At 41.8% G+C, this 23,583-nt stretch overlaps 1 protein-coding gene across 1 annotated transcript; it reads right to left on the minus strand.

The window, feature by feature from the left end:
- Window positions 1–2,482: 2,482 nt before the first annotated feature.
- Window positions 2,483–19,567, minus strand: TMEM123 (transmembrane protein 123). Its single transcript, XM_059466419.1, has 6 exons — window positions 19,465–19,567; window positions 14,608–14,676; window positions 11,828–11,890; window positions 6,947–7,144; window positions 5,427–5,580; window positions 2,483–4,310 (listed from the first exon to the last, which is right to left on the minus strand). Exons 1-6 carry the CDS (start codon window positions 19,526–19,528, stop codon window positions 4,286–4,288), a joined length of 573 nt encoding a protein of 190 aa, XP_059322402.1. The 5' UTR covers window positions 19,529–19,567; the 3' UTR covers window positions 2,483–4,285.
- Window positions 19,568–23,583: the final 4,016 nt, after the last annotated feature.

Below are 23,583 nucleotides of genomic sequence, written 5' to 3' on the forward strand. Positions count from 1 at the left end.
CCTCTAAAAGCTCTTCTGTCTTGTGCAACAAGAAGTTTTCACAACCTTTGACAATGTTTTAAGTAAGAAAGCTCAGGACTGGAAATTTCATTGATTTGTTCCAGGTGAGAAATTAGTAGTATTAGAACCAAGTGTACTTTTGACAGATTAAGATGAACCTGCAAGGGGAGCTGAGGTCAGACTCACCTGAAGAGTGTGGAGTTGCTAGCAGGTACACCTTGTTACAAGCAGGGAAGAGGATAGGAATAAACATACTGGCAGGCAGACTTTTTAAGCAATGCATTATTCTTTAGAACTGTGTGGGGTGGAAGTTTTTCAGACACTGCAATTAACTACATATAGATCAGATGAGAGGATATTCAGGGCTTTATAAAAAGTGCTCAGTGTCATTTGTGATGCCTGTGTGTATCTCCTTCAGGTCCTGCAACACAGCCCATCACTGAATGTTTGAATATCCCTTCAAATAGCAGCTTCAAACAGCACCGGCTCTCTGCACTAGGCACCTGAACATATTTGATAAGTGGAAGAACTTGATCTAGAACCTAATGGGTAAAACTCTGTGACCTAGTTTTGCCAGGAAGGCTGATGTAAGTTATGACTCTGCTACGCCCTGCTGTAATGACTGGGTGCCCTGATTGATAATGCTGTGCTCGTGAGCACTTATGGTCTCCTTAGGACTAGTCCAAGAAAGCTGTAGTCAGGCTTGGCTGTAGCACATTGCAAACCACCCTGGCAAAAGGTTAACCCATGGGTAACAGACTAGTGTTCCACTGGGAGAGGGTCAAGTGACTTCTGTCACTTGTGAACCAGCTGACAATGCTCACACTTCATTCTGCATCAACTTCCTTCTTTGAAAGCTTTTCCCAGGGCTCTGTCTGGGTTAAACAATAAAAAAGCCCCTACCCCCAGCATCCTGTGCAGCTCTGCTGACTGAGCAGCCCAAGTTCTTGGACATCAGTGTTTCAGCCCCGTGGCTTGTCATGAGGTGACAGCGTGGGTTGCAAAGCTTAGAGGGTGTGGAGGATGTGAATTTTGGGATCGTTGGAGTTTAGTGATCAGTCTTGCTGTGGGATACAAATAGAAGGAATATTGCATACATCCTGTGTCTCAAGCACAGCAGTATTCCCAGCTGGAGCACAACATTTTTGGAAATAACACAGCAGCTGTGAGGACCACCAGCTGGAACTCCTTCAGTGCTGTTTAGAAAATGCATTTACTTTCTCCACAGGTCCATTCTCATTCCCTCTGCTTCCCTATCCCAGCTAAATTCTTAACCTCTTGAGTTCTCTAGGCAATTTCAGTCTCTGGTGCCTTCCACTTCGCTTTTGGCAATACTGTCACATTGTTGCTTACATCTTTTTCAACAAAGCTTGTTAAGAATGCTATGTAACTTTTCAGGGTAAAAATGGAGTGGCATGAGTAGGTAAGAGCTCTGAACAAAGAAGAAAGGTATGAAATATTTACAAAAGGATGATGTTCAAGTTACTGAATATTATCACAGCAACATGATCTTGCTTTAACAGTATGGGCTTTTTTTTTTTTTTTTAATAAAAACACAAGTACAGCACCACATTTCCAGATTGCCTTGAAGCCTTTGATGCAGAGCCCTATCAAACCAATTAAGCTGGAAGTGCTATGATTTGGTACTGCAATACAAGCAAAAGGAGAGCTGCATGAAAAGGAAAGACCTGTGGGATGAAAGCAGAATGCTGCAGCCCTGAGATGTGACTGTAAGGTTGACCTTGATGTGTTTGAAGGGCAAAAGTAACATTTATGAAAGCTAACCTAAACTGGCATGTTCTGTAGTCAGTGACTCCCCCAGCCTGTAGTATTAAATAAAAACACTTTAGCATGAAGCACAAACGCATGAATATGAAGGGTAAAATGTCTGCATAGAAAGAGCTGCAATAACGAATTGAATGCCGGCTTAAAACGTGATCCTGTAAATGCAATTCCTTGATGTGTCAGCAGAAGGGCTCCTAAGGCAGTCGGAATTAGGAACTGCATTGCTTGGCCACCAGCACTGAAAGAAAACACACACACAGTGGATGGACTAGAAACGATTGAATCATCTTTACAAGTATTAGCAAACTCAGTTAAGGAAGGGCTGAATGACCATAGCATTGGCTCCCTTTATAAATCAGTAAAAAAGCTGGGATTTCACTTCCTATTGGAAAGCAAAGATAAAGTAAAATTCATCAATTGCACTGCCCTTTGTCAAGATTCCAAACACCTGAAAGGAGGTCTGGTTTTATCTTTGCACTGACACTTCTGAGGTCTTAAGCCCATACTTTTGCTTTACTAACAGTAGTAATTAGATTACAGAATAAATTAAAAATTATTGAACTAGGAAAAATGAACTAGGTCTGGTATTCTAGCATTTAAAAGTATATATAGTAGATGCTCTTAAGAAATGGTTATGACTCTGGAAAGGACTGAGGGAATTACAAAACCAGCTAATAAATTAAAAATTCAACTGAAATTAATGTTGTAACTCCAAAGATTTAATTTTATTTGTCTGTACAGCAAAGGTGAGACAATCCCAGTAACTGAGTTGCACTTAACTATCTTAATTTCTACAAAGTAAGGAATTACAGTTCCATGAAAGAATTGTTTCCATAACTCTTCAAGTCAAATCCAGTAATATTCCACCAAACAACACAATTAAGAAAAAATACAAAAGTTGCTTCAAATCACTCTCCCCTGACCCTCAAACGCAGTAAAAAAATGAAACAGCCCTGTTACCCCCTTTTCAGGTGAGTAGCTACTAAGATGCCTCACTAGCCATGGTTTGCTAGAGTTGCCTGTGCCTTAGAAACAGTTTTACTTATTCCATGTGAAAAAGAAAAACCCCCATACAGCCACTTTAACATTGCATGTCAGAATAAACTATTGCTTAAGAAAATAATCTGTTCCAGAGCAGTTACATTTTCCCTGATGAGTTGTTCCCCAGTCCCCAACAGACCTGTGTGCACTTTCCACTGTGACCTTCCTCACCTGTCACCATGTCCCCTGTGCCCAGCATGAGGCACTGGTGGCAGCAGTAACCAGGACACCAAGCCTCTTCAACAGGGATGGGTCTAAAGTGAAACCTGAGCACGACTGAACAATCATTCAGTGGCTTAAGGAGATGCAGGCCTGTGTTTCCGGATCCTTGTTCTAGTTTTCCTTACAGCAGTGGAAGTCAGGAGCCCATGTGCTGAAGTCAGCAGGTTTACCTGAGTGGTGACAGATTTACCTGCACAAGTGACATGGGAACAGCACCAGCCATCCTGCGCAGGACCCCCAGAGCATTTGAGCCTTCAGCTGAAGGTGTGCTCAGAGATGCCCCAGTGCCTTCAGCTGGGCTTCTGACCAGACCTCTGTTCATCTGTGCAGCACGACCAAGTTCTGAAAACAGCTGTAAAAATGCACTTTATAGTCTGCTAAAATGCTGTCTTATAGGTTTTCCCTTCTTTATATAACTTTGAATTATTATCAAATGCTGCTAAAACACTGCAGACAGCTTCATAATAATAAAAACCAAGAGCCAAGCGATTGCTACCTTCAACTTAAAAGCCAATTTTAGAATTTTTTTATATTTATAATGGCAAAATTACTTTTCTCCATTTGCATTAAATCTTCAATTGTACAAGCTTCATTAGTACACGCTAGAAAAAAAGAAGCTTTTAGAGAAAAGGGTTATGGATGGATACTTCCACTCTGTCCATGTTTCCTGCAGCTACTCTCCTTATACAGCCTATTAAGGAAAGTGTCTGCAGCTCATGGGTGAGCTAATGACTGACATTGAGTAGTAATCATTATCACCTTCTATACATTTGTCTAACCACGCCTCCTTTGAAGCCTATTAAAAATCAATTGAGTTGTTCAAAACCTGAAATTTCTAAACTAACATTCACATCAAACTTCAAAATAAATACAATTTAATACAAAATTTTAGAAAAAAACCCTGAACTTACTTAGAATCACATGGATGCAATTGCCTGTGCTAGTAATTAGCTATTTCAGAGAGCTGTGTATGTACCTTAAAATGACTCAATATGTGATTTTCTCTAAATCTGGTTACAAATACTGGAAAAAGAAAATACTGTCTCTACAAAGTGCTGAGTTCCTCTTACAAGAGCCAATGTAAAAATCAAGATGTTTAAAAGCTTCTCAACATTTTGCAGGACAACACCCAAGACAGGTTTAGAGATTGTGATGATCTTCATGAAAGAAACTCTTTCAGTAGTTACAACAGCTGTGACAGGATGGGTTTCCAACATTGTCTTCTCTGAAGTCTCCTTTAAATGATGGCATCGTGTTCATCACTGTAACAGAAACACAGTAATTAATGTTCTGCACTACAAGCAACAGCCAACATGAGAAAGAGCCACCTGCTGCTGAGGTTATGCTGCTGAGAAGGTTATTTTGTGAGCACAAGATGCCTTGCTAGGAAGGAGTAAGGACACACTGATCTGGGAGTGAGTTACTGTCCTCTCTGAGACAAGCCTGAATTTAGCCGAACAGTTTTGTTTTGTCAACACTCCTCCAGCTTCACTGGCCTCATTAACACCTTGTCTTCCACATGTCATTCATGCACTCTTACATCAGCTGTTGCTCAGGCCTGTTTATCCTATCTGTCTTACCTATAACCAGTAGTAAAGTTCATCAAAGCTACTGCACAAGCTCAGCAGCAGGTTCCCTTTGTTTTGAAGATGCTGTTGATGTGAATTTTAAAATACCCATTCATGAACACCACTTTGGGTAATGGTGCAGCAGGGACTGGCTTCATTCCATGACCAGTAAGGAGGAGTCAAGATGGAGTGAAAAAAAGGCCTGGATACCAGTATCCCAACACTGTAATGACATCACCTCACTTAGAACAAGCTTCTTCACTGAGATGGATGACACTGAAGAGGAAAAGTAAAGCAACCTAGTTCTTAAATTAAATGTGGGTGAGTCCTGAAGCCTGGAGTAGAGAAGAACATAAATAATAGCAAGTGGGATGGTAAGATAAGAAATTGGTAAGGATAAGAAACTTTGATTAGAATTCACTACACATTAATGGCAAGCGGGACGAAACACCAAAGAATGAACACACAAACAGAGTCTAGGAGAAACAAGAAATCTTGCAAACTGCAGGAAGTTTCAATGAAAAGTTAACTATTCATGGACTAGCTAAAAGACAAGGATCCTTCTAAAAAGAATAGAATTATTTTATATAATAGATGAACACATTTTATATAAAAGAAGAACACACAGAATAGAGGCATATGAAGAATGACAAAAGTGGTGGAAGACAAAACATCAGAGTTAAATCTCTTAATGATACTAAAATAATGTACATTAAACAAATGTATCAGAGTTCATTCTACCCATTTGGTTTTCCTTTTCCCCCTCAAGAAAGTAATAAATGGCCAAGGGACAACCCCTTGGGAACTTACATGGTTCTGTACTGAATACCTCTTCTAGAGTGGTAAGTTTTGCATCCGATGTAGAGAATGACTAGGACTCCAAGAGTCAGCACAATGCCACCTACAAAACTGCCCACATCAAATCTGGAGGTTTTGACCACGACAGCCTCTGATTTTGATGTGGCTGAAAAGAAGAAAACAAAAGGCACATTTTAAAGAGCTTGCAAAATTGTGTTTTGAAGAACTACTACTGTACATCCTGCCCTCACCATTGATTTGTCACCTAAAGACCCACTTAGACAAATTTAACCAAGATCAACTGACAAGACACAAGCCAAGCACACAAACCTAGGGCTCTGGTTTTAAGTGCCATCTTCTGGTGACATGGGCACAGCTGATCCAACTGCTTGCTGTCTCTGCAAGACCAACTGCTCTTACTCTCCACCCCCCTTTTTCTCCCTGCCTTTTCTCTCTCCTGCTCTCCCCTCCTTCTACACATGGAGCTCCTGCTCTTCTTAGGCCAGTTCTAGTGTTTTTCATACCCTCCATGAGCCAATTTAACTCACTAAGGTGGCCTGAAACGAACCCAAGCATAAAGGAAGCTGCTTTCATCCAGATGAACATAACTGAGTCATCCTGCAAGGGGAGTCCAACAGCCTCCAAGTCAGTCAGTGTAGTGGGAGCAGAACACTTGGTGGCAATGACCTGTCAGGATTGCTTTACCTTGTCTCATGGAATTGTACCCTCACAGTCCCAAGTGAGATCAGCCCTGTAGCCTGACACAAACATTGACACAGACAACATGGCCTGAGATAAGCCACAGCTAGAACTGGTTACATCTGCTACAAACTCACACCAGTCTGTGCCTGGTTCTATTTGTACTCGCTACATACAGAGAGTTACATGATCAACCTCAAATTATTCTGGTGACACCTTCACTCACCCAATGACGCTTCACTGACATGTGAGCACTCCTGATGTGTTCAGAAGTGCAAGGAAATACTGAATTCTGCACTCACTGTTTTTGTATTATCAGGTACAGTTAAACTGTATTTGACAACTTTTACATACAGGGTGACTCATGCACAGTCATGCTTTATTCTCTGTTAGGGTAACATTCCTTACACTGCTAACAGAACTCAGTATTTTTACCAAGTCAGTAGACAAATTCTGAGATACAGGTCAGCTGTGAAAAAGGAAGTATTAGAGATGAGTTCAAATAAACTGTAGAAAGGAGAGCTGAACAATCACAGAAGTTGTATTCAAAATTGAGGCTTTCTCCTTTGCACTGCTGATCTCCTTGCTGGTGGCTGCTGGATAAGACCACTTGTACTTTTTTTCCTTTTCCCTAAATCTGTCAAGTCTCTCAGTAAGCGGAGTACTCAGAGCAACATTATCCAGCTTAGTAATGAATTCCCACTTCACTCTTGCTTTTTAGCACGCAAATACCTTCTTTCTTCTTTTTTTTTGACGCTGCTGTAGAATGAACTGTTCTACAACCCATGTGAATGTGCATCCAAGCCGTAATGAGCTTGCCGAAATGAACTCACCTGTTACAGAGGTGGAGGAAGTCTTAGAAGTGGTCCCCACTGTAGCGTTGCCTTGTGGCGATGTGACTGCAGAGGCAGTGGTGGGTGTCACTGTCTGGCTGGTTTTGGTGGGCTGAATTGTCAGGATCACAGACGTGGGGGTGGTGGTGGTGTTGGGCTGACTGGTATTGGTCACATGAGTAGTACTGCTGGACACTCCTGGAAATTTTTGTGATACCACGCAGAAAAATTAATCAAAATAAACAACTGTACACTCATTCAGTAAGACCACATTTATCATGCCCAAATAGAACGACAGAGGAACAATGAAAATGCCACTGCATAGTGTCCAGGCTTGCATACAGACTTTCCTTTGGGAAGGTCTAACTTCTGATTTCTGGGCCTCAAGGTCAAGAATTATTTAACGGAAAGGCTATAAAGAAAACCTGGATAATATGGATAATATATGATGACTTTTAGGTGAGTCATGAGTTAGGTGATGACTTTTTTTTTTTTTTGGTAACAACCTAGTTCCACAGAATCATGCCTAACTTATAACACGTTAAAATGCAATAAAGTTCTCAATCAAGCGTTACTTTTGATTTGAAGTGCCTACATTTTCAGACAACAAAGCTTTTCTGGTAAGAACAGAAGAATTTCAGTAATGATTTGATCTTTCATTTGCTTTTGAACGAAACACTAGCATTACCAGGATTCCATATACATTAAAATATACCACCGAGAATTCTGAATTTATGTGGTAGGGATAAAACATGATAAAATTTAAACTAAATAAATGTACTGCTTAAGTTAATTATTTAGTCTTGCCAAGGTTAAAACAAAGGCTGGAATGCTTTTTCTCAAGTTTCATTGATGTAGTGTCTTTTACTTTACTTTTACTTACACTTCCCCTTCCCTCCTCAGAAAACACTAATGAACTGTTCAGAATAAAAATACCATTGTACAAAACTCAAGAATAATAGAAATTTCTATTTATAGCAAAATCCTTAGAACTTTCATGGAAGGCAGCCAAACAGAATGATTGTAAGACAATTACTTATTTTTCTAAGAAGGAGCTAACAAGAAACATGAGACTGTTATGCAACTAAACATTTCTCTAAGCAAACAGTAGTATGAAAACAGCTTTTATGTATGAAAGAATTCTAGAGAGAAACAGCTCCTTTGCAGCTGTCTACTTCTGTATTGTTTCTATAGCTTCACACAAGCTGGGCTCATTTTACACCCCTTGAAAACTTTTCAACATGGAATTTCAAATATCTAATCATATCTAATTATTGATTACCTAATCTATTCTATTATCTATGTAGATCTATTATCTAATTATATCCATGTTTTCTTGAAATTGTCTAAAAATAGAAAAATTGGAGGATAGTTTCATCTCAATTCTAGAGTAACTGTGATGCCCAATTTCTGCCTTTTTTTAAAACAGCATTTAAAATGCTTCAGTAGAATAAAATTCTTGTTTATGTAAAACATGAAGAACTACATACAAAACTGTCTTTGCTAAGATTTAAGTATCACAGCTTCCAGTGCTGATATAAGCATCAAAACCTAAAAAAACCCCATCAATATAACAATGTAAACATGCAGAAAGTAACTAACCTACACAACGCTTCTGAGACATTTAGCATTAAAACTACTGAAATACCAAAACAGAGACTCCTTTGTAAATGTCATTTGTTTTCCTGTTCTAATGTTTTAACTGTATTGTGCCATAAACCCAGAAAACCCTCTGAAATGAGCATTCATTGAGGTGGAACAATTGGAACACTATATTGATTTGCTTACCTTGTTGCAATTACAAAAATTCAGTTCCTCTGTGAAGCATGCATAAAATACATCAGACAAAATTCAGGGCACGTTTTAATACTGACAGGTAAAACTCCCCAAAGGCACAATGATCCATAAATACCAAATGGTTCCTCATTGTAGGCAGCAAGCAAGGAAATGTCTACATGGAAATCATCTACAGTTATGTGACATGAAACCACCCCTGGTAAGTACATTCCTAACATAAGTGATACCAAAAAAGGACCAATCTGGATATGAGTGTCAAGCAGTTTTCTGTGGGTTGTTTTTGAGCTGAGATTTCTGAGTGTCAAAGAGCCTTCTGTTTCTGAGCAATACAATGGCTAACTGTTAGATGTGTAACATTATAAAATGATGTTACACAAAGCTGGTACTCATTCCATGGGTATTAAATTACCCTACGGAACACCTGAATCAGGATGAAAAAAATCCAAACATCTATGAGGGATTTCAGCACATTTGCACATTACTTTTCCCCCCCTCTCTTTTCTAGTAGCAATCCTTTTTTTTTCTACTTAATCAAGATTACAGCCCTTGGTGATTTAACTTTAACAGTAAAATCTGTCTCATCTCTAGACCTATCTTTCATAATGTGTTTAGCATCAGTCATCTCAAAACGTCATTGGGAGGCCACCTGAGGCAGCTGGAGAATTTGGGAAGCTGACATGAATCAGGCATGAATCTGTTCCTCTCCATCTTTGAAAAATCTTACCTGTACTATTTTACAGAGTGAAGATGAAAGAATATTTACTAGCAACATCTGTCTTTTTATCTTTTACTGCCCTAATTACTTTCCCCCCAAAAGACCAGCTGGGCTTCATCGAACATTGCACTAAACAAACCCTGACTGCCTGAGTTATTTTTTATTATTGAAAAAGGATGCATGCCAGTAATATAGTTCAGGTTTATGATGCTTTGTTTTTAAGTTACAAGTATTTTACATAGTTTGCTACCTGTGTTTAAGTATTAAATAACTATGCTATAATCATCAACTTAAAAAAATATATATAAATAGCAAAAAATATATAAATAGCATATAGATAAGAATCCTTAGAGCACTAAAGGAGTAGCAGCATGTGCTGCTAACTCAACAAGCACAAAACTCAATTTGTGCAAGCACTGTGCTAACATGGAAGATTATTATGGAATACCCTTCCTAAAATAAATACTTTCTCTTGCAAGGAAAATGATTGAATGAAACAGACTTTTGCCTCCCTCACCAAGAACTCCCTTCCTCCCACTCCTCTCAAAAAAAATAATAGCAGAGACTTTAACCAAAATTAATTAAGCACATATACCTACTATTCTTTTTTCTGAAGAGGGTGAGACAGATAATCAAAATACATGAACACTGTATTAAAATCTATGACATTTCTAATGAGGGATTAAAAAAAAGACAAAAGAAGGGGAATCACAAAACCTGCAAAGCAAGGCACACCTATCTGATAGGTTTATCCTATGTCTAGCAGTAAAGGGCTCAGGCTTCTTTTTAGTGTTATTATCCAAAACTAGTAAAACTCAGAGCTCTCCAAGAAATCTGCAAGGGCTGGAGCAGAAGTCAGAAGGAGCGCAGGGTGAGTGAAATACTGCGGCCTCACACACTTAGGGGATGGCCATAAGGCAACAAGGAGAATACAGAAATCTCTGGACTTTCCAAGTCAGACATGCTTGAACTGCTACACTGCAGACAATGGAATGAGACACTGCACCACTTGCTTCCTATCAAAAGGAAGGTCTTTGCAAAGACCTTTGTAAAGACCTTTGGGGTTTTTTTCCTTCCCCAAGTGAGTATTTTATACTTAAATGAAAAAAGAAGCACCTTCTGAGTGTGCTAGCTCAGAGCTTATCTGGAAATTACAAAGACAAAATATAAGAGTTGTACTAGAAATGAAATTACATAGCTGGGACTTTAGGATCAGCATAAAACTCCACAAATACACAAAGCATCTTAAGCAGACTAAACATTTCTGCCCTGCTTTTACATGGCTCAACACAAAGGAGCCCCAGTTTCTAGCTTCTCTCAGATGCAATATTCTATCTGTGCACCACAGCCTGAACAACTGCATGATATTAACTTATATCCAGTCCTTACTAATGCAGTGAAATCTCTCTGTGCAAGTTCTTCCAGGAGATTAATGTTTTAACTCCCTTTTTTAACTTACTTACAGTTGTTTGGGCAGGTTGTGAAGGAAATACAGTAGTGCTAGAACAATGAAAACATACTCATGACAAATTGTTCCACTTGACTGATACTGGTTTAAATGGCACTATTTTGTGCTATGATCTCTTTATACCTTATTTTCTGAGGTATTAGGTGCCATGAGGTTGTAGTGAGGTGAGCATCGGTCTCTTCAACCATGTATCAAATGAAAGGACAAGAGGAAATGTCTTCATGTTGTGCCAGGGGATATTACAAAAAAAAAATCACTGAAAGAGTGGTTAGGCATTGGAATAAGTTGTGCAAGGAGCTGGTGGAGTCACCATCTCTGGAAGCGTGCAAGAGAAGCCTGGATGTGGCCCACGGGTACATGGTTTAGGGGTGATTATGGCAGTGCTACACTGATGGCTAGACAGATGATCCTGAAGCTCTCCTCCAACCTTGATGATCCTGTGATTCTGTGAGTCTTATGTAAAAAGGAGTCCTACTCTTGAAATTCAAGCTCCCAGGATTTCATTATACCCTAAATTTGTTTATTGTGAAATAACATTAAACAGATATGCACTGTTTGCATAACAACCTATTCATCTTCATGAAAATGGAAGAAGCTTGCCTAAAGATGAAGAATAAACATTTAAAAAACCCAACTTCTTGCAATTCTTCCTCAAAGTTAAATTTTGATTCCTGTGTCTAAATGGCAATAGAAATATAATTTTTGACGAAGTATGGTATCTAAATTTGAGAAACAATATAGCTTCTTTTCAGAGTTGTTTTACATGTTGCTTCCCAGCCTTAAAATGGTAACACCTGTCTCAAATACCCACTTTTGATGGCCTGTTCTTTAGAATTTGGTATGATCAGGGTTAGGGGTTTGGAACTAACTTCTATGTTCACAGTAATGAACAGATACATACCTCCTGTAGGTGTTGCTGTACTTTGTGTGGATGATGCAGTGGCACTGGGTGAGCTGCTATTGTCTTCAAGGAAAAAAAAGGCAACAAGAAAATCAGTATTATTCATGTTAATTTTAACATACTATAATTAAGGTACCCACAACACAATACTGTCCTCAGGGTATCTGTGCTTGGAGACTACAGCTGGGAATACAGCAGAGAGTAGCCCATCCCAAAGCAGATGGTTTTTATCCCTCTGCAAAATGCTTCCAGATCTCAGTGCAGCAATAACACAGTTAACACTGTATGCACAGCAGTGCCCAAATGGCTTGCATCTGATTCTTTACACATCCTGTGTTGTCTTCCACTTCTATGTCATGTTTTATTCTGTTTGCTGCAAAATAGCCATACTGTCACTAATTTTCTTAACCTACTTATGCACTATGAGGGAAGACAGCTTTTTATTTTTATTCCTCTATTTCAGTTCCATTTTCTATCTCTTGATCTTTTCTTTCATTTTGTTGCATCTCTGCTGCATGATGATACTGGGATGATACTGGGAACATACTGCAGTCAAGTAGGGGCAGACAGATACTCTGGGAAACATCTTACTGCATACCTAAGTTCCCTACACAAAAAAGTCTCAAGAATGTACCAGCTTCCAGACATAAAGTGCAACCCAGTCTTAGTGGCCTTTCTCTCCTTTGTTTCACTTCTCCTTTTCCTGTTCTCTTTTTCTTGTCCCTCCTTCCTCCTTATAGTCCTCCTTCCTGCTTCTAGGCTTCTCAGGCACTCCCCCACTCATTTCTCTCCACATTGCTGCATCCTTCTTCAGAGATTAAGTGTCTCTTCCTCCTGGCAAAGATTTACTGGGCTGTTGCTGGGAGTGTCACTGCCCATACCTCCCCCCTTCATTCTGCACTGTTGTGAATGCTCATTCTGTGACCATTCTTTTCTCTGAAGTAAGTCATCTTTTACAGCACCCTCCAACACTGGCAGGGCTATGTGCCTTGCAACAGCTCTGCTGCTTTTCAGCTGGCTGAAGAACAAAGTATAACCTCAGAGACTAAGAGGAGAGCAACAGAGTTACTGCAATCAAGAAGCAGACCTACACCTATTTCCTCTGAATGGATCTGCTGTTCTTACCACTGGAAAAGTCTAGTCTAAAACTCTACATTATAAGCAAGGTCAGGTTAAGAACAAATGCACCAAATTTACATCTTCATACCAAAAAATGGTAGGAGGGGTGGAAATTACAGAGGGCATTACTGTTGGTTTCTCAGCTGCTTTAATGACCCGGGAAGGGTCGGGATGGCCTTGGGCAGCCCGCACTCCAAAGGACGAGAAGAGGCTTCAGGTTTTTTCTCGGTCTTCAGTGTTTATTAGTTTTTTATCTAAAAGATTTTCTCTCAGCCCGACAGAGGTCTGCACAGCAGCCAGCCATGAGCACACTGCGAGCCCCCGGGGCGGTCACCTATCTTTATACTCAAAACTACGTATACAATATTTACCTATTTTCCCCAATACCTTTGACCCTTATTGACCAGTACACCTTTAGTAATAACCAATCCCAAAGTGCCAACATCACCACAGAAGAAAGAGGCCAAGAAGAAGAAGAAGAAGGACAGGACACGCCCCAATTCCTCCAATCTTACTTCTCCAGACCCCCCTGTACAGAAATCCTAAACCCTGTGTCTCACACTCTAATTAACCTATCCCTTCACCATTCACCCAGTGAAATCCTCCCATCCTCATACAGGTGTCATCTCCTGTGCAGGATCAAAGTCCAGCCACCAGACACTTCTGGCAACATTCCAGGACTCCCGAGCCCCCCAAGGGTGGTCTCAGTCACTCTGCACCTCAGTCCTGAGGTGCTGAGATCCCACACATTACTTTGCTTTTTGTTTGGTATAATCACAGCCAAGTAGCCCCCCACACTCTGTACTGCACAATCAACCCTTACACTGACATAACTGGGACATTAAGTTGCAGATTTAACTGCCTTTGAGAAAGGGTCTATGACTGTACAATTACAAGCATATTCTCTCTTACATATGTTGACTTTTATCCCACCATAAGCCATGGATATGCCTGGGGTTAAATTTTTTCCACAAAGACCCAACACTGTAACCAGAACACATCTTTCAGTTTTCCCCAGGTTCCAAGTGCTTACTTTGGCAACCTTGGGACAGCTCTGGATGTGGACTGCATGTTCATACAGGTAAAAAGGAGCCACATCTACTGCCTGGAATTTGGGTGTGAGTCAGTACTGCAATTCACACAAGACAGAGTGAGTTAACCAGCAGAGTATTGTTGGCCAACAGTAAATGAGATGACTGAAGTAATACAGGGCAAAAATGACTCAAATGAAAAAATACCTTGCCTTTCCATGAAGATCACTGAATTCTAATCTAGCACAATTCTTGGTTCTCCTTTTAACTGTAAATTCACGTTGCCAGGTGTTTCTAGTTCTATAAACAATATTTTCCCATTTTACTTCTCCTCTCTCTGTTGCTCTGGGGTACCCAAGGATATGAATTGGGTTTTACCTTTCCCCTTAAATATCTTTAATTGTCCCAGAATAGGTGTGGCAATCGGAGTACCTCCCTTCTGCCCTACAGCTGCTCACAAGTCAGTAAAATAAAATAAAATAAAATAAAATAAAATAAAATAAAATAAAATAAAATAAAATAAAATAAAATGCAAATTATTACAAGACAGTTTAAGGAACACAACAAACAATGCATATTGCTTTTCTTGATGCTACTGAGGAACAGCAACAGAAATGCTCAAAGTATTACCTGGCAACCTACTGCCTGGAATCGGAGTAGTGCTGTTCACATCTTCAGTGCCGTTTGTCCCTTCATTAACTATATTAAAAAACACAGGAATAATAAGATTGTTTTAGGTGGAAGAAGAAAAAAAAGGTATAGCATCTGCCACTTGCTTTGGGCATATAAATGACTAATTTACCATGGACAAGAGTCAGTCATAATGATGATACAGAAGCATGATAGCACACCTGATAGCCTGCTCTGAGTGCATTAAAAGTGACATCATTTATACTACCCAACCACCAAATGAAACTCCTCCTACCCTTTATCTTCTCCATCATCCCCATCCCAAGTTTTTATCTTCCTTAAGATGAAATGAGACCAAAAGAGGCAAAAAATCAGGCCCATTCCTTCAGTAATAACATCTGACCTAAACCACCTACAGCAGAAGAGAAAGAATTTCTCACTTCTAACTCTTCCTGTGAAGTTTGCCAGGCCTTTTCAGGCAGAGAGGTGCTTCTCTGGCCCTAAATGGACAACATGATAACACAATGAGCTCCACTAAGAAGTTACATTATTCAGTTTGGGACTAAGGGCCCGATAATGCATCCACTGAGCATTTAGCAGGTGGGAAATGGGACTGAGAAGGATCACGCCTCCAAAGAAGTGACAAAATTTAAAGATAAACCACAGAGAATGATTAGACTGACATTATCACACATACAAGAGGATCAGTTGTGCATTCTGCCTTTGGTAACCAGTTTAGTTCTGATCACCTAATATCGTGTAAAAGACAAGCAAATAAGCTGAACTGAGTATCACAGGGCATTTTCTCCATGCTTACAAAACCTTAGTCAAGGTCTCAAAATGGTGAAGTTTGCAAATGGCAAAATAACTCATTGTATCTCATCCCTACAATATCAAGACCAAGGGCAGCACGGCAAAGTATGTTACACTGTTTAATTAGGGAGATCAGGGAAAACAAACAAACAAAGGATGGGACACTGCTAAACTAAGCTTCCCCACAGAGGACCCAATCCTGCAAAAACTGTTCTATATCCCCACATTAAACAATGATCTGACTGGGAAAGCTAAGCCACCACAAAACAGACACTACATCCTTCTTCAACAGCACACAATGGTTTTTCTGCAGATAATTTTTTTAACCAGTAAAAAGGGCTCAGTATATTACTGGTTGAAAGAGACAGGCAGGGAATAGAGGTGGAAGTAAAGGCAGGACTGTCTCAGTTTAGTTCAGACCAGCTTGGACTGCACATGTTGAAATATGTCAAGGACTTATCCAGTTTAAAAGATGCTTATTTTTTTCCTTCTTAAGCAAACCAAGTTAAACTGGTAAGTTTCTCGGTTTGAATAACATGCACTGGCTCCAGAATATAAATACTCCTTAAATGGGATTTTGCATAAGCATATTCCACATTGGAACACATCACAGTGAATGGGACAAGGCAGATAAAAGATCATCTTAAAATGACACTATTCCCAAAGTGTTCTCTAGCCTGAGACTGTGCCCTTGAATTTGAAGCTGCATGAATCACTGCAGTGGCAAGCAGGAGACTTCAAATGGAGGCAGAAAGGACTCCTTTTACGCAGGGCTGGCTCTGACAAGTAGAACCTCTCATCCCAGACCACAGGCTTCACCGTTCAACTGTCCCAAAGCAAAACAGGGAGGGGCTCTGGCCTTCTCCAGGAAGGAGAAGTGCAGTGGTTAGAAATCCACACTGGCCCAGGTGTAGGCACACATGGGCTAGCACAGGAAGGAAGGGGAGAGAGCCAGCAGCAGCATCCTGTGCACGAGCAGAAGCAGAGCTCTTGGGGCCACAGCATCAGCTGCAACATCAGGCCTCTGAATCTTAAGCAGAGAAACTCTGTGCTGACGTTTACTCTCCCTGTGACCCAGAGGAGAGAGGACAGAAAGAAAGGATCTCCTGTTTTCATTTTTCACAGCTAAAAAGAACCAACACAAGGATATACCCAACTTAAAGCTGGATCAGAGCACCACATACTGGAAAAGCACAGAGATGAGGGATCAACATGAGTTTTGTCCAACAACCCTGTTTTGCTCTGTTTAAGGTCAGGCACAGATACAGCTAAAAAACCACAGAACTGTGGCTGGCTGGGGTGTATCTGAAGGCAAGTGTGCTTCCTGTGAAAGCCCCTGTCAGAGTCTGGCATTTTGAGTGCTCTTGTGGTTTTGTTGCTCTAGTGCATCAGAAGTCACGAACTGGAGACAATCTGGATATGCAAACTTTCAAAAGGGCAAAATCAGTCCAGTTATTCCAGTTTCATAGCTGGAATTGGGATTGCTGAAGTGGCAGAGACTGAAGATTTCTGCTTGTGTGTTAAACAAATACATACAGGGTGAGTGATAGGGATAGCTCTGATACCTGCTAAAAATAAAAAGAACAGGATGTTAAATGGACTTGATTTTGCCAGGTGCTGCAAAAATCAACACAGTGGATAGCAGTCATTTGGAATCAGTAGTCTCCATCTTAGACACATATCAAATTACTATTCTCCATGGCTGATCCCTGGTAGAAATGAATGCCAATAGTCAGTCAACTACCTGCATGTGACAAAGGTCAATTTGTTCACTCCAACCATTACATAAAAGACAAACTTCTTTCTCAGGACTCACACACTTTACGTCTAGTGTAGCTAAACTTTATGCTGCACAAAATGTTGGTATATGAACTCCCAATGTTACTAAAGCACAGCTTTACGTACTCATTTTGGGGACATGGCAAAAGTTGTATTTAAAACTCTCTTTGGGCATTTTCTCTTTTCAAGATTAATGCATAGCAGGCACAGAGGGGAGTTTTATGCCCAAGTCATTCTGCTGTTGTTGGTTTAAAACCCCAAAGTACAGAAGCACTGATAATGTGCAATCCATCAGAAAGGTCACCCACTTGCTCAGTAATCTCTAAGAAATCCAGATGAGGAAGAGCTGAGATGCTGGAACGGTTAAAGCACAGATCTTAGATTAATATAACTTCTTCTAAGAGAATATGATACACTAAAATCAAAATATCAAGCCTGTTTTCAGGCTTGAAGGCTGCTGTTGCTGCTGATTTTTTTTACTGTGAGTAGTTCTGTACACAAGTAAGCTCTTGGAAGATGTCACTCACTACCTTTTCTCAACACAACAGGAAGGGGGTGGGGGCCGCTTCCTGACAGGGAGAGGGGATTTTCCTTACTCAGGTACCAGGAAGCCAGATGGATTTTACATAATAGTGTGAAGGATTTTTTCAAAACCATATTATTTTAGTTAAATAACGTTTTTCCACTGGCTTGACTGACACATAGAAATAAAACTGTCCAGCAGAGTAAAAGAGCAGCATTATATTGAAATAACCAGTCTGCACAAAAATATTAACTGGAGTGAGACACATCTGCCACTTTCACTTTTTGCATATTGGAGTATTTGATGAGGTTCACACTTCCTCCTGTAGTGCTGAGTAGATAATCACAAATGTCTGCTGAAATCAACACAAGTACTTTCTGGAAATCAGCAGTACTTTCTGGAAGTTTCTAAGTGGACAAAGGGGAAAAAAAATAAAAGCTATTTCAATAGATACATTAAACTGAGCCTTAAAAGGGCACAATTTCTTTCAACATATCACAACTGAGCTCCAGAGGAAGCTCACATACAGAGAAAGGACTAGAACTGAGTTTGAGGAGTTACACGAGAGCAGCCCTGCCCCAGGAGACAGCAGTGACTGTATTCTGAGTTAAATCACCACATGCACTCAGGAAGCAGCATGATAGGAGACAGACCAGTGCAGTCTTATATCACATGAAATGACAGGCTATTGTTGCTAAATGGAGGCCATAAGATCTTAGCAAAGCAATAAACAAGTTACAAGTTACTCCTTTTAAAAAACAACTTGCCCTTCTTCTTGGAAGGGAAATTACAAAGCTGTTTATATTCTTCATTCTATTTTTTAAAAATCAATTTATATTACAACTTCACCAGATTAAACAACAGCATATTAACACTGCTGGACTGAGATTCATCGGCAGTATTTACAGCAAGTTAACTCCAGTACCCATAATCTTCTGGCTTCTTTACTTTGGAAAATTGTGTGGCACCGTATGGGACACTTCAGTCTTCTGAAAAGGCAACTTCAGCAGCTCAGAGCTCTACGTTTCTCGGTTTATTTCATGCCTGTCAAGGCTGATCCTCTGACTGTGGTGCTCTGAGCCCGGGCACAAGGCTGTGCATCTGCTAGAACAGGCCACTGCAACGGGGCACTGCTGCGAGCGCCTGCCAGAAGCGCGACAAAGCGCGGCGGCTGTGGCACCCGCACCGCCACCCTGCGCCCGAAGCTCCTGGCCCCAAGCACAGCCCCAGAGAGGGCAGGGATCGGCCCATCCCGGCCCTTCCCGGCCCTGCCGGGGCTGCCCCGGCCGGACCCTCCCGGGACGCTCCGGCTCCCGGGGGCGGGGCCGCGCCCGCGCATCCCTGCGGGCTCCCTGCGCTCCCCCAGCCCAAGCGCTGCCCGGGGGTTCTTCTGTCGTTGTTGTTTCTGTTTAACAAACACCCCGAACGTTTCCCGCTCCTCCCCGTTTCTGTCACAGCTCCCGAACATGCCGGCCGGGCCCCCCTCGGCTCCCGCTCGGGAGCAGCCAGTGACCGCCGGCCCGGCCCGTCCCGCTGCCGCGCCCCGGGGCGCTCGGGGGCAGCCAGGGCGCAGCCCCGGCCCCGCTCCGGCCACCAGCGGCGGGACGAAGCCTGGGTGGGCCCAGCGGAGTTGTGGCGGCAGCCGGCAGGCAGAGCGGCTGCGAGGGGCGCAGAGCCAGCCCCTCCGCCCGCCCGGCTCAGCCCGGTCCAGCCCGGCGCGTCCCCCCGCGGGCGCTACTCACGGGAGCCGCAGGCGAGCAGCAGCAGCGCCCACAGAGCGCAGGAGGAGCCGCCGAGGAGCCGCATGGCCGCGGAGGGGCCGCCGGAGCTCGCCGGGCGCGGTCTGTGCGGTGCCGGGCGAGGGGCGGGCCGGGGCGGGACCGCGGGGCGGGGGCCGGGCTGGGCATGGGCGCGGCGAGGTGGGCTCCTCTCTCTCTCCTTTCTCCCAGCATTTTCCGGCAGACTGGGCGGCGGAACGCTGCGGTGGCCGCGAGGGGAGGTTAGCAAGCGGAGAGATGCGTGTGCCTCACCAGGTGCTACAGAGGTGACACCCGAGCGGCGCTCTGGCGGTCTGTGAGCACCTGTGGAAACAGGGCCGAGCTGCAGGAGCGCCGCCTGCGAACAGCGCTCACGGCTGGTGATGTGGGGCTGTTTTCCAAATACCATTCAACATCTGCCAGCAGAGCCTCAACTCCGTGGATTTATCTTCCTTTTTAAGCATATCCACCTAACCAACACCTGGATTCACTGCGCACGCCTTCCCGAGGTGCCTGAAATTTCCTGATATGCTTGGAAAATTGTGAAACCGACCACAAAGGCGACGGGGAAAAGCGAAAGGGAACAATCGTATTGTTCAGTTCTTTCAAATTTTTCCTGAGAACTTCTTACATAAACGTGGTGTTGGGAATTTATTTTTCAAAGGGGATTTGTCACTATGTTCTTAAGAGTGAAAACAACTTGAAAAATATTTATCAGAGGAAAGAACAATTTTTAATGTGGATAATTAAGGATCAGCAGCAAAGCCACAGTAGAATATTTTGCATGTACTACTACACTTATGTTCGCTGCAGCACAACGGTGTTCCCATGTTTAGCCACATATCTGAGCCAGAGAGAGTGAAGTGTCTCACTGAGAGCTCACAGGCAGGTTGTGAAGCTGTACTCGGGTACTGTGTGAAACCTAGCTCACTTCCCTGCAGGCAGACGTGTATTTACTCTGTAAATCTCAGCAAGAAAGTGGTGAATAGATATTTTATTCCTTTTTAATTCTAGCCTGTTTAGGCCCCTCAGTCTGCATTCAGAGAAAACAGCTGCATGCATTGTACTTCCAGCATTCTCTTATGCCTTTGTTCTGCAGAGCTTCCTGTGTGGTTTTCATGACTAAGGTTTCATGACCCAAGGATCAATATGCACCTTTTTACTGTGGATTTTCTGAGATGATCCTCCAAAGCTTTTCTTTATGATAGCTGTAGGACTAGTGTCTCCAGCTAGCATAATTCCAGAAAAGCTTAGAAATACTAGTAATCCATATGTTACTAAATATCAGGGCCTATGGTTACAGAGGCAAAACTTACAGTGAGAAAAACAATAGTAATTTATTAAACTAACATACATTTAGAGGATATCTCTCTCCATATAAGATATATCTGTATCTTTAACATACCTAGATCTTTCAGCTCTTGCTGAAAGAGTGACCACTCCTCCAGTCACCACCAGGCTTAACCAGACAGGGAACAATTTATTTGGGAGCATCCTAATTAACATTGCTTAATTTAACTGCAGGAAAAGAGCAGTTAAGATAGATGGAACAAAGAGCAGTCATGGGATTGTGGGAGGTAGGAGTGTAGCTAACCTAGAAGTGATGAGTTAGCAGGCGCTGAGGTACAGTTGCACAATTGCACAGAACCTTTGCTGTGTAAGGCAGAGATGCTGGAAGTTCTTGTGTTGATTGCGTAGTCTTGTTTAATTTTGGTGTTTGTTGTTCTGTGCAAGGTGAATTTCAAAGTGTTGGGGTAGCTGGAAGATGTTCCTACACTGTGGAAGAGCCATTCTGGGAAAACGTAGTAGGAGTAATCATACGCTTTTGGTACATAGTGTAAATAATGATTTCCCATACAGATTCCCACATGGAGATACAAATGGTGAGAGGACTCTTTCCCCCCCAGTTCTGTATGATATCCAGTGGCAGGGAGCAGTGAGAATGGGTGCTGAGGGTAACCACAGGAGCTCACATGGTGCACTTCCACAGGAGCTGAGCAGGGCAGGATGGTGATAGTGACAGGGTCCCACAGCAGCCCCAGTCAAGGTGATGAGCCTGATCCTGGGAGTCAGTTGGGAAGGAACAGCAGGAGAGGGCTTAGAAACAAGGCTATGTCATAAATTTAATGTCATTCCAAGGGACATGATTTAAGGCTACCACTTTTTTCAGTCTGGAGTCCTTTTAGCAAAACCAGTCTCTAAATCAGGACAGCTGGGGACAGGCACAGCTGTGCTGCAGCTCAGGCAGGGGCTGAAGGCTCAGGCAAGAGCTGAAATAGAGCTGCTGGGAGAATGAGCATAGACATGTGCATGGAGGTCACAGGTGAGGTTGATCAGGCTTGTTATGACCAGTTTAGGCTTGCCAGAGCACTCAGAGCCCTGACAGGAACTGCCTGAAGGCAGTTCTTTCAGAGGCACAATCTGACCTCTTAGAGGAATGTCCTTGATTGGTGAGAGTTATTCTTGTGTTGTTGAGGTAGATGTGTAACTCTTAGGACATTCACACAAGGATTATAAATTAAAGCCTCACAGCAGAATTATTAAAAACCTAAACACCCTAAACAGAATTATTAAAAACCTAAACACCCTAAACATAAACATCTCAGATGCATTTTATTCATGAGATGATAAAATGGCTTTGGGGAGATGGCGAAGGTGAAACAAAACAGGCCCAGCATAGGGTTAACTCACAAGGATGATCAGTGAAAGACCAGAAACACCCAGCTTGAAGAAGGAAAACTTTTTATTCACATGGTGAAACCTGGTCCTCAGGAAAGATCTACAAAGGCAAACCTGGGAACCCACAATACCAGCTCCAGTCAGTATTCAAAACTGGCCTCAGTATTTGATTAGTAAATGTTTTATGAGTGCTGTGGTTTTCTGTACATCCCATTAGCTAGTAACTCATTGTTGTGCCATGGAAGTTCACTTCTGTAATCTCTCATCTCTCCTAGCTGACATACTTGATGAGCTGTCTTGCTCTCTTAAGGAATGTTAATTTAAGTTACAGCCAGAGCAGTCACTCCCAGGCTGTACTTGGCTTGGTGTCTGCTCTGTACAGATCCCACTTGTAAATTAGTTTTTATTCTCCACCCCTAAGTGCCTTATTCCAAACATAACAGATGACACCTTGCTTCACATCCCATGTAATATTTATGTTCTTAGATGTTGGAGTTAGAGCAACACTGCTAGCTTACAGCAAAGTATTTCAATCAGGAAAAGACAGGAATATGCAACATGTTTTGCTGAAATACTAGCAAGGGCAGCTTTAATCCTTGCTTCTTTGCAATGCAGAGTTAACACTTGAGCTTTGTAGAAGGAGAGATAACACAGGTTGATCAAAGTGTCAATCTCCTTAATCAAGACCGTTAGCATATATGGGTTTCTTCATGCAATTTTTTTTTTAAAGTAAGGAATTAAGTTCTAAATCATATTGGCACAACCACGATTAGCCATATTTTTTTCAGAAGCAGTGGCCACATGAAGCATCAGCAACTTACAGTGTTCATTGCTAAAACTATCCTGATTTTCTTACTGATCTGTGGGTTTGCCTTTGCATTGTTACAATTTCATCAGCTCAGAAGAGCCTGAGCTCTAATTCTGGCCTTTGCAGGTCTTGCATGACTACTGCTGTTGCAAGGAGTATTTAGCTCTCTTGTATTTGTACTGGAGCTGAGGCTGGCTTGTGCTCACTGACTTTTTAAAATTTTTGGTTTCTTCTTTTGTGTTTGAGAAGGAGTAGGATCCTAGTGCTCTCCTGGTTTCCATTACTCATTCATCCATGCCTGTTATGAACATATTGCTGGGTTAATTTTTGTGAAAAAAATGTTCCACATGGTGATCTGACCTCATTACAAACCTACTAGAAAATTAATGACATCAAGACCATTTACTGAGGAAAAAAAAATCAAAAATTAGACAGAAAGTGGTTTCAAATAGGGACTAGAAGAGTCTGCAGAAGACAAGTCAATAAAAATTTTGCTTCCCTTATTTTTCTGGAAAATAATACTTGTCCTTTTTTCCCCAGCTGAATATTATGTTGATATTGGGGAAGATTTCTACTTTTTGCTTCTTGAGCAAACACACACGTTGAGGAAACAGTAG

This window comes from Ammospiza nelsoni, chromosome 2, assembly GCF_027579445.1.
Source record: "Ammospiza nelsoni isolate bAmmNel1 chromosome 2, bAmmNel1.pri, whole genome shotgun sequence".
NCBI lineage: Eukaryota > Metazoa > Chordata > Aves > Passeriformes > Passerellidae > Ammospiza > Ammospiza nelsoni.

Coding starts and splice junctions, on each gene's coding strand:
- TMEM123 (XM_059466419.1), bottom strand. CDS start 19,528: ATGCGGCTCCTCGGCGGCTCCTCCTGCGCTCTGTGGGCGCTGCTGCTG. Junction 11,891..14,607: donor TCCAGGCAGTAGGTTGCCAG/GTAATACTTTGA, acceptor TTTTCCTTGAAG/ACAATAGCAGCTCACCCAGT. Junction 7,145..11,827: donor TACAGCAACACCTACAGGAG/GTATGTATCTGT, acceptor AAAAATTTCCAG/GAGTGTCCAGCAGTACTACT.